Source organism: Nerophis ophidion, linkage group LG21 (genome assembly GCF_033978795.1).
Source record: "Nerophis ophidion isolate RoL-2023_Sa linkage group LG21, RoL_Noph_v1.0, whole genome shotgun sequence".
Taxonomy (NCBI): Eukaryota; Metazoa; Chordata; class Actinopteri; order Syngnathiformes; family Syngnathidae; genus Nerophis; species Nerophis ophidion.
Window position 1 is genome coordinate 45440725 of NC_084631.1, and position 16121 is coordinate 45456845.

The 16121-nt window shown below is 40.5% G+C and overlaps 1 protein-coding gene across 2 annotated transcripts in view; it reads right to left on the reverse strand.

The window, feature by feature from the left end:
- The window catches only part of smarcc1b (SWI/SNF related, matrix associated, actin dependent regulator of chromatin, subfamily c, member 1b), a 39412-nt gene extending 29861 nt beyond the window's left edge, over positions 1–9551 (reverse strand). The window contains exons 1-2 of one of the 2 annotated variants that reach the window (XM_061882772.1): positions 9298–9551; positions 6969–7088 (exon numbers count right to left, since the gene is read on the reverse strand). In XM_061882772.1, the coding sequence (XP_061738756.1) occupies positions 6969–7088; positions 9298–9465 (288 nt within the window). In that variant the 5' untranslated portion in view covers positions 9466–9551. The remainder of the gene's footprint in view (positions 1–6968; positions 7089–9297) is intronic. The other variant, XM_061882773.1, reaches the window with a different exon arrangement.
- Positions 9552–16121: the final 6570 nt, after the last annotated feature.

Genomic DNA, 16121 nt, shown 5'->3' on the forward strand with positions numbered 1-16121 from the left:
CATAAAGTGTTGTAATTATATTCAGACTCCGCGTTCTTCTTGGTCATCGTCGCCGCCAAAGCCAGCCCCCATTGCAGCCCCCCCCACCCACCCACCCACAACACCACAAATAGATGCCTGACCTGTGGGAAACACTGTATGTATGTGTGTATATATATATATATATATATATATATTAGGGCTGGGCAACGATTAAAAATTTTAATCGTAGTTAATCGCACTATTCCTCAGATTAATCGTGATTAACTGCGTTGTATACACAAAGCCCAATAATGAATACAAAAGTAGTGTGTAGTGCACCTTTATTGGAATATTCTCCCACATGAACAAAAGCGCCAAAACATTTGTTGTGCAAACACAGTTTAAATCAGTCCTTGTTAAACAGTAGCAGTTAAATAGCATATTTTATGAAAATCAACTCAAAAAATGTAAATACAAACATTTAAGCTTATTGCCACTGCCAGGGTATTTAAGTTATCCTGTCTGAGCCACAATCATAACATCTGAATAGGCAATTTCTGAGGTAACAGCAGAAACATTTTTTTTTATCAGGGATCTTATGTTTAAAAAACCTATATTATAGGTAGTGGGCTGTTTTAGGGAATTTTTGATCAAATTATCCGTAGTAGCAATATTAATAATGTTGTGTTTATTCTGCGTAGTGCACTTAAAATAATTATGACCATATCTAGGAATTGATATGATGGGAATTTTCCGATTGTTTGCTTGGTGCTTTGATAAACTGAACGCATATACATGGTACTATATTGTGATGTTATGAGCCAGGGAAATAAAGAACTACCCTACCCAGCATGCAACAGGAGTGAGGAGCATGTATAGGTTGTGTCGCCATGACGGCATCTTGTATGTTGTGATATGCACGCTCTGAAAGCAAACGTTAAGAACTCAGCCAACACTCCTGGTCTGCATTATTCATAAATAGACAGACAACACATATACTCCGCTGCTTCACAGGCCGCTGGATGTAGCCGGCAAAGTATTCCCATGCTAGCTAGCCGCTCTAGCAAGCACGCCTCATTCAGTCCAAAACGGCCCGATCTATCCACATCCAGAATTGTCTGGCGGTCGTAAGTGATCCCGGAGTGACCACGCTGTAAGCCTGCCATGAAATTTGCTGAATTGTCCGGTATTTTTGCCAAATGTTCCATCTTTACCAAGAGCCCCTCCACGCCGAAGACCGTCCGGGCGACACCATCTTGTTAAGAAAAGGCGTTAACAAAATAAAAGCATGTAAACAACATACGCAAATGTGCGATAAAATAATTGTCGGCGTTAATAGATTGATGAGTTAACTCGTAATTAACGCATTAATTTGCCCACCCCTAATATATATATATATATATATATATATATATATACACTGTATATTCCTTGCGCACTAATTGACTGAAAGAGCACGCACTTGGCGCAATGATGTCATGTTGTCGATGGAAAAATGCATTTTTAGACCACATGATTTGCCTGAGCGGCTAGGAGACCCCGAGAGTAACAGGCGGTTGCCTTGTAGCCTTTCCATTATGAACAATAAATTAGATTTTAGTATGAGTTTGCTGGTTTCAAGAAATGTAATGCTGAGCGCATATAATGATGTCAAGATAATGGCACTAGCATTTACTTCATTTAAGAATATTTTTCAACATATTGAAAATATTTGTTTTTTCTATCAAGAAAAGTGCACTTGTTATTAGTGAGAATATAATTATTTTATGGTAGTTTGGGGTTCATTGAGGTTAGCTAATTTTAATTGTTTTGGAAAGTCTTGTCAAGCCAAATTTTCTTGTTCTATTGGCAGATCCTTTTGCTAAGTTCAAGTAAAATACCCAAATATTTTTTTTTTCCCTTGTTTTTGAACACTGACTTTTTGCAGTGTACTCATCTACTTAGTGGCCTAGAGCGGTGTTTTTCAACCTTTTTTGAGGCAAGGCACATTTTTTTCCATTAAAAAATCTGGAGTCACACCAGCAGAAAACGTTATAAAATGAAACTCCACCAGGTCATCGTGCCTTATTTTGAGTTTGCTGGTGTTTTCCTGTGTGTAGTGCTTTAGTTCTTGTCTTGCGCCGTTATTTTGGTGGCCCTTCCTGTTTTGATGGTATTTTCCTGTAGCAGTTTCATGTCTTTCTTGGAGCGCTATTCTGTGCACCTGCTTTGTGTTAGCAAGCAAGGCTATTTGCGTTGTTGTTGTCCTTTGTGTGGACATTGTTGATTGTCACGTCATGTACGGATGACAGGAGATACAGGATAATAAAATGCCGGACAAAAAGATTTAAGAAGACTGTTTACCTGAAAGCAATAGTGTCGCTGAACACAAGACAATAATGACTGTGCATGTGAGCTGTGTGCTGGGTATTTTTATGTATTTATACATGTTATCATGTTCTTATGTGTTATTATGAATTTGCACTAAATTAGTTTTTGCTTACAATTTTGTTGTACAATGTACAATGACAATAAAGATCTATTCTATTCTTTGCGGGCGCCGTAAGTTTTTGCTGTCGTCCAGATTTCTGTTTCTCTTTACTTTGTAGCCAGTTCAGTTTTCCATGGCCATTGCCTTTTCCTTTCGTTTATTTTGGTTTAAGCATTACATACCGTTTTACCTGCACACTGCCTCCCGCTGTGGTCTGCGTAATGGGATCATAACAAACCATCATTGTCTCCCCCGACACAATCCGACTTTTGCAAAGCAATTAACTACCTGCTGCCACCTGGTGACATGGAGTATTACGTGGTTACCCTGCCAAGTTTTTACACAGCACAGACGCTAAGCTACGGCACATTATTTGCAGATTATAATTATTGATTTGCAAAAATTATTTTTGCACCAATTAGAGGACGTTGCTTGATTTCCCACGGCACACCAGACAATATCTCACGTTACACTAGTGTGCCACGGCACAGTGGTTGAAAAACACTGGCCTAGTGAATAGAATATAATAGAGTAGAATAGAATAGAGTTTTATTGTCATTATTGCAGTGAACAGGTTAAAAAAACTACGAAATTGGAGCAGATCCCCTAAGGTGCATACACAATAATTTGGTAATATAAATATTGAAAAAAAAAAAAAAAAGATAAAAAAAAGAGACGATTAAGATATGTATCTATCTATATATATATATATACACACACCATATTTTTTGGACTATAAGTCGCAGTTTTTTTTATAGGTTGGCCGGGGGGGAGACTAGGAAAAACAAAAACAAAACAAACAAAAAAGTTATTTTTTTTTTAGTTTGGCCAAGTCTCACCCCCGGCCAAACTATAAAAAAACTGCGACGTATAGTCCGAAAAATACGGTGTATATATACATATACACATAACATTATAGCACATTATAGTTTGAAAAAAAAAAAAAAAGACTTGACACATGAGGACATGATGGACACATTGTGCTCACTCAGTGCCTGTTTCATGCTACTATGGCTCTTGGGTGAAAACTACTGGTTAGAGTGTCCGCCCTGAGATCGTTAGGTTGTGAGTTAGAACCCCGGCCGAGTCATACCAAAAACTATAAAAATGGGAGCCATTACCTCCCTGCTTGGCACTCAGCATCAAGGATTGGAATTGGGGGTTAAATCACTGCTCCCCTCACTCCTCAGGGGGTGATCAAAGGGGATGGGTCAAATGCAGAGGAAAAATTTCACCACACCTAGTGTGTGTGTGACAATCATTGCTACTTTAACTTGGAATATATTTTTTTGTGGAACCTCTGGAATCCGTTTCTTTTTTTTGGGGTGTCGGGGTTCTAACACAGCCTCTTACATCAGGCTCTGCCCTATTTTAAGTTTGAGTTTTCTCCGGTGTTTGGTGCTTTAGTTCCTGTCCTGCACTTTTATTTTGGTGGTACTTCCTGTGATGTCGGTATTTTCCTATAACCACTTCACATCTTTCTCTGAGCCCTGGTCCACGCACCTGCTTTCTGTTAGCAATTAGGTCTATTTAAGTTGAGTCTGAACCAGCATTCTTGGCCGGGACTTGATGTGTGGATGTACTACTTGTGGACGCTTCTCCTGCCACACAGCTTGCTTTGTAAGTTTTTCTGTGTTCCAGCATTCCGTGTGTTATTTATGTAGCCTGTTTAGTTTTGTTTCCAAAATTGCTACATGAAATACTTTAACCTGCACAACGCTTCCTCGCATATTTGTAACAGTGTTCAAGTTGTTAATACGGCCACCCTCAGTGTGACCTGTATGGCTGTTGACCAAGTATGTATGCATTCACTTGTGTGTGTGTGTAAAGCCGTAGATATTATGTGATTGGTCCGGCACGCAAAGGCAGTGCCTTTAAAGTTTATTGGCGCTCTGTACTTCTGCGTTTTAAAAAGTCATACATTTTGCTTTGTGACACAGATACCAATCATTTCCGAACCGATATTGCATTTTAAAGCACTTATTGGCCAATAATATTAGCAGCCCGATATTATCAGACATCTAGGTTTTTTTGGAGGAAGATTTTTGCGTTTAGAGTCTAAAACCATAATTCTAAGAGAAATATATTTGACAGGTCCGGTGGCCATGGATCAAGTGCTGGCTGTCCATAGTCGGGACTTGGAGTGGACCGCTCGCCTAAGCATCGGTTGGGGACATCTCTGTACTGCTGACCCGTGTCCGTTCGGGATGGTCTCCTGCTGGCCCCATTATGGACTGGACTCTCACTATTATGTTAGATCCACTATGGACTGGACTCTCACTATTATGTTAGATCCACTATGGACTGGACTCTCACACTATTATGTTAGATCCACTATGGACTGGACTCTCACTATTATGTTAGATCCACTATGGACTGGACTCTCACTATTATGTTAGATCCACTATGGACTGGACTCTCACACTATTATGTTAAATCCACTATGGATTGGACTCTCACTATTATGTTAGATCCACTATGGACTGGACTCTCACTATTATGTTAGATCCACTATGGACTGGACTCACACTATTATGTTAGATCCACTATGAACTGGACTCTCACTATTATGTTAGATCCACTATGAACTGGACTCTCACTATTATGTTAGATCCACTATGAACTGGACTCTCACTATTATGTTAGATCCACTATGGACTGGACTCTCACACTATTATGTTAGATCCACTATGGACTGGACTCTCACACTATTATGTTAGATCCACTATGGACTGGACTCTCACACTATTATGTTAGATCCACTATGGCCTAGACTCTCACTATTATGTTAGATCCACTATGGACTGGACTCTCACTATTATGTTAGATCCACTATGGACTGGACTCTCGCACTATTATGTTAGATCCACTATGGACTGGACTCTCGCACTATTATGTTAGATCCACTATGGACTGGACTCTCACACTATTATGTTAGATCCACTATGGCCTAGACTCTCACTATTATGTTAGATCCACTATGGACTGGACTCTCGCACTATTATGTTAGATCCACTATGGACTGGACTCTCGCACTATTATGTTAGATCCACTATGGACTGGACTCTCGCACTATTATGTTAGATCCACTATGGACTGGACTCTCGCACTATTATGTTAGATCCACTATGGACTGGACTCTCACTATTATGTTAGATCCACTATGGACTGGAGTCTCACTATTATGTTAGATCCACTATGGACTGGACTCTCACTATTATGTTAGATCCACTATGGACTGGACTCTCACTATTATGTTAGATCCACTATGGACTGGACTCTCACTATTATGTTAGATCCACTATGGACTGGACTCTCACTATTATGTTAGATCCACTATGGACTGGACTCTCACTATTATGTTAGATCCACTATGGACTGGACTCTCACACTATTATGTTAGATCCACTATGGACTGGACTCTCACTATTATGTTAGATCTACTATGGACTAGAGTCTCTCACTATTATGTTAGATCCACTATGGACTGGACTCTCACTATTATGTTAGATCCACTATGGACTGGACTCTCACTATTATGTTAGATCCACTATGAACTGGACTCTCACTATTATGTTAGATCCACTATGGACTGGACTCTCACTATTATGTTAGATCCACTATGGACTGGACTCTCACACTATTATGTTAGATCCACTATGGACTGGACTCTCACTATTATGTTAGATCCACTATGGACTGGACTCTCACACTATTATGTTAGATCCACTATGGACTGGACTCTCACTATTATGTTAGATCCACTATGGACTGGACTCTCACTATTATGTTAGATCCACTATGGACTGGACTCTCACACTATTATGTTAGATCCACTATGGACTGGACTCTCACTATTATGTTAGATCCACTATGGCCTAGACTCTCGCTATTATGTTAGATCCACTATCGACTGGACTCTCACACTATTATGTTAGATCCACTATGGACTGGACTCACACTATTATGTTAGATCCACTATGGACTGGACTCTCACTATTATGTTAGATCCACTATGGACTAGATTCTCACTATTGTGTTAGAAACACTATAGATTGAACTGTCAAAATATTATGTTAGATCCACTATGGACTGGACTCTCACTATTATGTTAGATCCACTATGGACTGGACTCTCACTATTATGTTAGATCCACTATGGACTGGACACTCACTATTATGTTAGATCCACTATGGACTGGACTCTCACTATTATGTTAGATCCACTATGGACTGGACTCTCACAATATTATGCTAGACCCCATCGACGTCCATTGCATCTGGTCTCCCCTGGGGGGTGTTACCCACATTTGCGGTCCTCCCCAAGGTTTATCAGTCACTCATCGACGTCCCACTGAGTTGTGAGCTTTTTTCCTTGCCCTTATGTGGGCACTGGACCTCGGACGTCGATGTGGCTTGTGCAGCCCTTTGAGACACTTGTGATTTAGGGCTATAGAAATAAACATTGATTGATTGGTTTTATACACATATTAAAATCGTTAATGTATATATCACAATGAGGGAGAAGTGAGACTTACTGGTAGTTTGGTGCGGGCAGGATTTGGAACTTGCTTGCCAAATGCATCCTCCTGAAACTGGAGCAGCTGCAGTGTCACGGCAGCCAAAGCCTGGCATGATGGAGAGTCCAACGCTACAAACTACACAAATACAGATTTCAAGTTGGGGACGGTGCAAGGATACATATTTAGATTTCAAGTTGGAGACTGTGCTAGGGCACATACAAACCCCGTTTCCATGTGAGTTGGGAAATGGTGTTAGATGTAAATATAAACAGAATACAATGATTTGCAAATCCTTTTCAAGCCATATTCAGTTGAATATGCTACAAAGACAACATATTTCATGTTCAAACTGATAAACATTTTTTAAAAATAATCATTAACTTTAGAATTTGATGCCAGAAACACGTGACAAAGAAGTTGGGAAAGGTAATGATAAAGTTGAGAAATGCTCATCAAACACTTATATGGAACATCCCACAGGTGTGCAGGCTAATTGGGAACAGGTGGGTGCCATGATTGGCTATAAAAACAGCTTCCCAAAAAATGCTCAGTCTTTCACAAGAAAGGATGGGGCGAGGTACACCCCTTTGTCCACAACTGTGTGAGCAAATAGTCAAACAGTTTAAGAACAACCTTTCTCAAAGTGACATTGCAAGAAATTTAGGGATTTCAACATCTACGCTCCATAATATCATCAAAAGGTTCAGAGAATCTGGAGAAATCACTCCATGTAAGCGGCATGGCCGGAAACCAACATTGAATGACCGTGACCTTCCATCCCTCAGACGGCACTGTATCAAAATCAGACATCAATCTCTAAAGGATATCACCACATGAGCTCAGGAACACTTCAGAAAACCACTGTCACTAAATACAGTTGGTCGCTACATCTGTAAGTGCAAGTTAAAGCTCTACTATGCAAAGCGAAACCCATTTATCAACAACATCCAGAAACGCCGCCGGCTTCTCTGGGCCCGAGATCATCTAAGATGGACTGATGCAAAGTGGAAAAGTGTTATGTGGTCTGACGAGTCCACATTTAAAATATTTTTGGGAAATATTCGACATCGTGTCATCCTGACCAAAGGGGAAGCGAACCATCCAGACTTTTATCGACGCAAAGTGTAAAAGCCAGCATGTGTGATGGTATGGGGGTGCATTAGTGCCCAAAGCATGGGTAACTTACACATCTGTGAAGGCACCATTAAAGCTGAAAGGTACATAAGCGTTGTCTTTTTCATGGACGCCCCTGCTTATTTCAGCCAGACAATACCAAGCCACATTCAGCACGTGTTACAACAGAGTGGATTCGTAAAAAGAAAAAAAAAAATGCGGGTATTTTCCTGGCCAACCTGTCCATCCATCCATTTTCTACCGCTTATTCCCTGTCGGGGTGGCGGGGGGCGCTGGCGCCTATCTCAGCTACAATCGGGCGGAAGGCAGGGTACACCCTGGACAAGTCGCCACCTCATCGCAGGGCCAACACAGATAGACAGACAACATTCACACTCACATTCACACACTAGGGCCAATTTAGTGTTGCCAATCAACCTATCCCCAGGTGCATGTCTTTGGAAGTGGGAGGAAGCCGGAGTACCCGGAGGGAACCCACGCATTCACGGGGAGAACATGCAAACTCCACACAGAAAGATCCCGAGCCTGGATTTGAACCCAGGACTGCAGGAACTTCGTATTGTGAGGCAGACGCACTAACCCCTCTGCCACCGTGAAGCCCGGCCAACCTGTCTCCCATGAAAAATGTGTGGTGCATTATGAAGCGTAAATTACGACAGCGGGGACCCCGGACTGTTGAACGACTGAAGCTCTACATAAAACAAGAATGGGAAAGAATTCCACTTTCAAAGCTTCAACAATTAGTTTCCTCAGTTTCCAAACGTTTAGGTGTTGTTAAAAGAAAAAGGTGATGTAACATAGTGGTGAACATGCCCTTTCCCAACTACTTTGGCACGTCTTGCAGCCATGAAATTCTACGTTATTTGCAGAAAAAAATAAAGTTAGTGAGTTGGAACATCAAATATGTTGTCTTTGTAGCATATTCAACTGAATATGGGTGGAAAATGATTTACAAATCATTGTATTCTGTTTATATTTACATCTAACACAATTCCCCAACTTACATGGAAACGGGGTTTGTATGCATGCATTTTTCTAAAACATAATTAAAAACAGCCGTTTTTAATCAGTTACCCACTGCTTGGTATCATGTCAGTGTCTATTTAGAGTTGGACTTCCATGTCCAGAATGATGTTAGAAGAGTGAGTCCTGGCTGATGTTTACATTTGCTGCGCCTGCTAGCTAACAAGCTAACAAGCTAACAAGCTACCTTCTTGTGCTGCCTGCCCAGCCACTGACGCACCAACTCCAGCTGGGATAAAGTGTCCGCGCTCTCCCAAAACCAGGCTGACGGGCCGCTGTCCTTCTTCCGATGTGCGGCGAACCCGGAGCTGGTCTGACTTGTCCCCGGAACGTCGAGGTTAGTTCCCGCGGACATAGCGAGATAAACAACACTCCAATCAACTTCAAGCAGGAGAACACTGGCTAGCGCGGGGCGTGCTAGCTGCGCGGCTCTCGCGAGAACACGCGAGATGTGAGATTTACTCGTCTAACACACATAGACGTCATATAACAGTGGTCTCCAAAGTGCGGCCCGCGGGTCATTTTTAAACCGTCCTAAGGACATTGGAAAAATACGATTAAAGGCCTACTGAAATTAGATGTTCTTATTCAAACGGGGATAGCAGCTCCATTCTATGTGTCATACTTCATCATTTCGCGATATTGCCATATTTTTGCTGAAAGGATTTAGTAGAGAACATCCACGATAAAGTTTTGGTCGCTAATAAAAAAGCCTTGCCTGTATCGGAAGTAGCAGATGTGCGGGTGACGTCACGGGTTATGGAGCTCCTCACATCCCCACATTGTTTACAATCATGGCCACCAGCAGCGAGAGGGACGGTTTAGCTCGGTTGGTAGAGTGGCCGTGCCAGCAACTTGATGGTTGCAGGTTCAATTCCCGCTTCTGCCATCCTAGTCACTGCCGTTGTGTCCTTGGGCAAGACACTTTACCCACCTGCTCCCAGTGCCACCCACACTGGTTTATATGTAACTTAGATATTGGGTTTCACTATGTAAAGCGCTTTGAGTCACTAGAGAAAAGCACTATATAAATATAATTCATTTCATTTCATTTCATGTATCACACATCATACATCACACATCATGTATCACACGTCATGTATCACACGTCATGTATCACACATCATGAATCACACATCATGTATCACACATCATGTATCAAACATCATGTATCACACATCATGTATCACACATCATATATCACACATCATGTATCACACATCATGTATCACACATCATGTATCACACATCATGTATCACACATCATGTATCACACATCATGTATCACACATCATGTGTCACACATCATGTATCACACATCATGTGTCACACATCATGTATCACACATCATGTATCAAACATCATGTATCACACATCACGTATCACACATCACGTGTCACACATCATGTGTCACACATCATGTATCACACATCATGTATCACACATCATGTGTCACACATCATATATCACACATCATGTATCACACATCATGTATCACACCTCATGTATCACACATCATGTATCACACATCATGTATCACACATCATGTATCACACGTCATGTATCACACGTCATGTATCAAACATCATGTATCACACGTCATGTATCACACATCATGTATCACACATCATGTATCACACATCATGTATCACACGTAATGTAACACACATCATGTATCACACATCATGTATCACACATCATGTATCACACATCATGTGTCACACGTCATGTCTCACACATCATGTATCACACATCATGTATCACACATCATGTATCACACATCATGTATCACACGTCATGTATCACACATCATGTATCACACATCATGTATCACACATCATATATCACACATCATGTATCACACATCATGTATCACACATCATGTATCACACATCATGTATCAAACATCATGTATCACACATCATGTATCACACGTCATGTATCACACATCATATATCACACATCATGTATCACACATCATGTATCACACGTCATGTATCAAACATCATGTATCACACATCATGTATCACACATCATGTATCACACGTCATGTATCACACATCATATATCGAACGTCATGTATCAAACATCATGTATCACACATCATGTATCACACATCATGTATCACACATCATGTATCACACGTCATGTATCACACATCATGTGTCACACATCATGTATCACACGTCATGTATCACACATCCTGTATCACACATCATGTATCACACATCATATATCACACACCATGTATCACACATCATGTATCACACATCATGTATCAAACATCATGTATCACACATCATGTATCACACATCATGTATCACACATCATGTATCACACATCATATATCACACATCATGTATCACACATCATGTATCACACGTCATGTATCAAACATCATGTATCACACATCATGTATCACACGTCATGTATCACACATCATGTATCACACGTCATGTATCACACATCATATATCACACATCATGTATCACACATCATGTATCACACGTCATGTATCACACATCATGTATCACACGTCATGTATCACACATCATGTATCACACGTCATGTATCACACATCATGTATCACACGTCATGTATCACACATCATGTATCACACGTCATGTATCACACATCATGTATCACACATCATGTGTCACACATCATGTATCACACATCATGTGTCACACATCATGTATCACACATCATGTATCACACATCATGTATCACACATCATGTATCAAACATCATGTATCACACATCACGTATCACACGTCATGTATCACATGTCATGTATCACACATCATGTATCACACAATACATGATGTGTGATACATGATGTGTGATACATGATGTGTGATACATGATGTGTGATACATGATGTGTGATATATGATGTGTGATACATGATGTGTGATACATGATGTGTGATACATGATGTGTGATACATGATGTGTGATACATGACGTGTGATATATGATGTTTGATACATGATGTGTGATACATGATGTGTGATACATGATGTTTGATACATGATGTGTGATACATGATGTGTGATACATGACGTGTGATACATGATGTGTGATACATGATGTGTGATACATGATGTTTGATACATGACGTGTGATACATGATGTGTGATACATGATGTTTGATACATGATGTGTGATATATGATGTGTGATACATGATGTGTGATACATGATGTTTGATACATGATGTATGATACATGACGTGTGATACATGATGTGTGATACATGATGTGTGATACATGATGTGTGATACATGATTTGTGATACATGATGTGTGATACATGATGTGTGATACATGATGTGTGATACATGACGTGTGATACATGACGTGTGATACATGACGTGTGATACATGATGTGTGATATATGTTTGATACATGATGTGTGATACATGATGTGTGATACATGATGTGTGATACATGACGTGTGATACATGACGTGTGATACATGACGTGTGATACATGACGTTTGATACATGATGTGTGATACATGATGTGTGATACATGATGTGTGATACATGATGTGTGATACATGATGTTTGATACATGATGTGTGATACATGATGTGTGATACATGATGTGTGATACATGATGTTTGATACATGATGTGTGATACATGACGTGTGATACATGACGTGTGATACATGACGTGTGATACATGACGTGTGATACATGACGTGTGATACATGACGTGTGATACATGACGTGTGATACATGACGTGTGATACATGACGTGTGATACATGACGTGTGATACATGATGTTTGATACATGATGTGTGATACATGATTTGTGATACATGATGTGTGATACATGATGTGTGATACATGATGTGTGATACATGACGTGTGATACATGACGTGTGATACATGATGTTTGATACATGATGTGTGATACATGATGTGTGACACATGATGTGTGACACATGATGTTTGGTACGTGATGTGTGATACGTGACGTGTGATACGTGACGTGTGATACGTGACGTGTGATACGTGACGTGTGATACGTGACGTGTGATACGTGACGTGTGATACGTGACGTGTGATACGTGACGTGTTTTACGTGACGTGTGATACGTGACGTGTGATACGTGACGTTTGATACGTGACGTTTGATACGTGACGTGTGATACGTGACGTGTGATACATGACGTGTGATACATGACGTGTGATACATGACGTGTGATACATGACGTGTGATACATGACGTTTGATACATGATGTGTGATACATGATGTGTGATACATGACGTGTGATATATGACGTGTGATACATGACGTGTGATACATGATGTGTGATACATGACGTGTGATACATGACGTGTGATACATGACGTGTGATACATGACGTGTGATACATGACGTGTGATACATGACGTGTGATACATGACGTGTGATACATGACGTGTGATACATGACGTGTGATACATGACGTGTGATACATGACGTGTGATACATGACGTGTGATACATGACGTGTGATATATGACGTGTGATACATGATGCTTGATACATGATGCGTGATACATGACGCGTGATACATGACGTGTGATACATGACGTGTGATATATGACGTGTGATACATGACGTGTGATACATGACGTGTGATACATGACGTGTGATACATGACGTGTGATACATGACGTGTGATACATGACGTGTGATACATGACGTGTGATACATGATGTTTGATACATGATGTGTGATACATGATGTGTGATACATGATGTTTGATACATGACGTGTGATACATGATGTGTATCACACATCATGTACCTCATCATACTTTACTAAGGCCGGGAGTCATCGATTACATTTGTGTATGGACTAAAATCCTTCCTTTACAAGACTGAAAGTAGCCCAGTGGTTAAAACTGTTGCATGAGAACAAACTGTACAGAGTTCAAACCCCACTCCGATCAGCAGTATTTTTTCCACCTCATCTTACTCCAGTGAGTCAGGGGTCGTAGATAACATTTGTGTATGGAAAGAAATCCTCTCTTCACAGGACCAGGGATAGCTCAGTGCTTAAGACAGGTACTGGGTTCGAATCCCACTCATGTTGACAAAATTGAGTTTAAGCTTGTCATACTTTACTGAGCCAGGAGTCCTCGATTACATTTGTGTATAGAACACAATCTTCTCTTCACGAGACCCAGGATAGACCAGGTGTTAAGACATCTGACTCGGAATGAAAAGTACTGGGTTCAAGTCCCACTCAGGTTGACTGTATTTTGTTCTACCTCATCAAACTTTCCTGGGCCATCAGTCCTCGATTACATTTGTGTATGAAAAAAAAAATATCTCATCAAGACCCGGGATATCCCAGTGGTTAAGACTGCTGACTCTGAATGACAGGTACTGGGTTCGAATCCCACTCATGTTGACAACATTTTGTTTAAGCTTGTCATACTTTACTGAGCCAGGAGTCCTCGATTACATTTGTGTTTAGAACACAATCTTCTCTTCACAAGACCCAGAATAGACCAGGGGTTACGACAGCTGACTCGGAATGAAAAGTACTGGGTTCAAATCCCACTCAGGTTGACTGTATTTTGTTCTACCTCATCAAACTTTACTGGGCCATCAGTCCTCGATTAGATTTGTGTATGAAAAAAAAACATCTCATCAAGACGCAGGATAGCCCAGTGGTTAAGACTGCTGACTCTGAATGACAGGTACTGGGTTCGAATCCCACTCATGTGGACAAAATTTTGTTTAAGCTTGTCATACTTTACTGAGCCAGGAGTCCTCGATTACATTTGTGTATAGAACACAATCTTCTCTTCACAAGACCCAGGATAGACCAGGGGTTAAGACATCTGACTTGGAATGAAAAGTACTGGGTTCAAATCCCACTCAGGTTGAGTGTATTTTGTTCTACCTCATCAAACTTTACTGGGCCATCAGTCCTCGATTACATTTGTGTATGAAAAAAAATATCTCATCAAGACCCAGGATAGCCCAGTGGTTAAGACTGCTGACTCTGAATGACAGGTACTGGGTTCGAATCCCACTCATGTTGACAAAATTTTGTTTAAGCTTGTCATACTTTACTGAGCCAGGAGTCCTCGATTACATTTGTGTATAGAACACAATCTTATCTTCACAAGACCCAGGATAGACCAGGGGTTAAGACATCTGACTCGGAATGAAAAGTACTAGGTTCAAATCCCACTCAGGTTGAGTGTATTTTGTTCTACCTCATCAAACTTTACTGGGCCACAGTCCTCGATTACATTTGTGTACGAAAAAAAATTGTCTCATCTAGACCCAGGATAGCCCAGTGGTTAAGACTGTTGACTCAGGTTGAAGAGTGTGGGGTTCGACTCCTGCTTGGGTCGATGTGAAATTTAAAAGATCAGCTGGAGGCTGCAAGTTGACAAATATTGTAACTGTGTCATTTCTCTCATGTAATGTTAAAATAATAATTTAATTTACTTTTTTTTTTATCCAATTACAATTAACCTATTTTATTTTATTTGTACCCAGGAGAGCTCATTGGTCAACGCTCTTTATTTATCCTATTCCCACCCACCTCAGGAGTTACACTCACTCGCACACACTCCTACACACACACACACACGCGCACTCATTCTCACACACACACACACACACAGGTAACCCCTGAGGTGTCATCATTGACTATTTGACAATTTATTTTGGATTATTATTAGCTTTAGTGTTGACTTAATTTTTCAACTATATGTTAGTCAAAGAAGTAGCACATAACATTACTCTGTGTGGGGGAGAAGAAGCAGCCCACAATGTATGTCGTCTTGACGCCATACTGCCAAATTACTGACTCCATGTATGGGATTTGAACTCACTACTCCTGTATTAGGAGCCCACAGTGTTGACCATTGAGCTATCCTGGGTCCCAACAAAGTTTGGTTCTCGCTCATATACAAATGTTATCAGTGAACTATGATCAAGGCAAAACAAAGAACAAGAACTTCCCAGATGTGGATTTGAACCCAGTAGT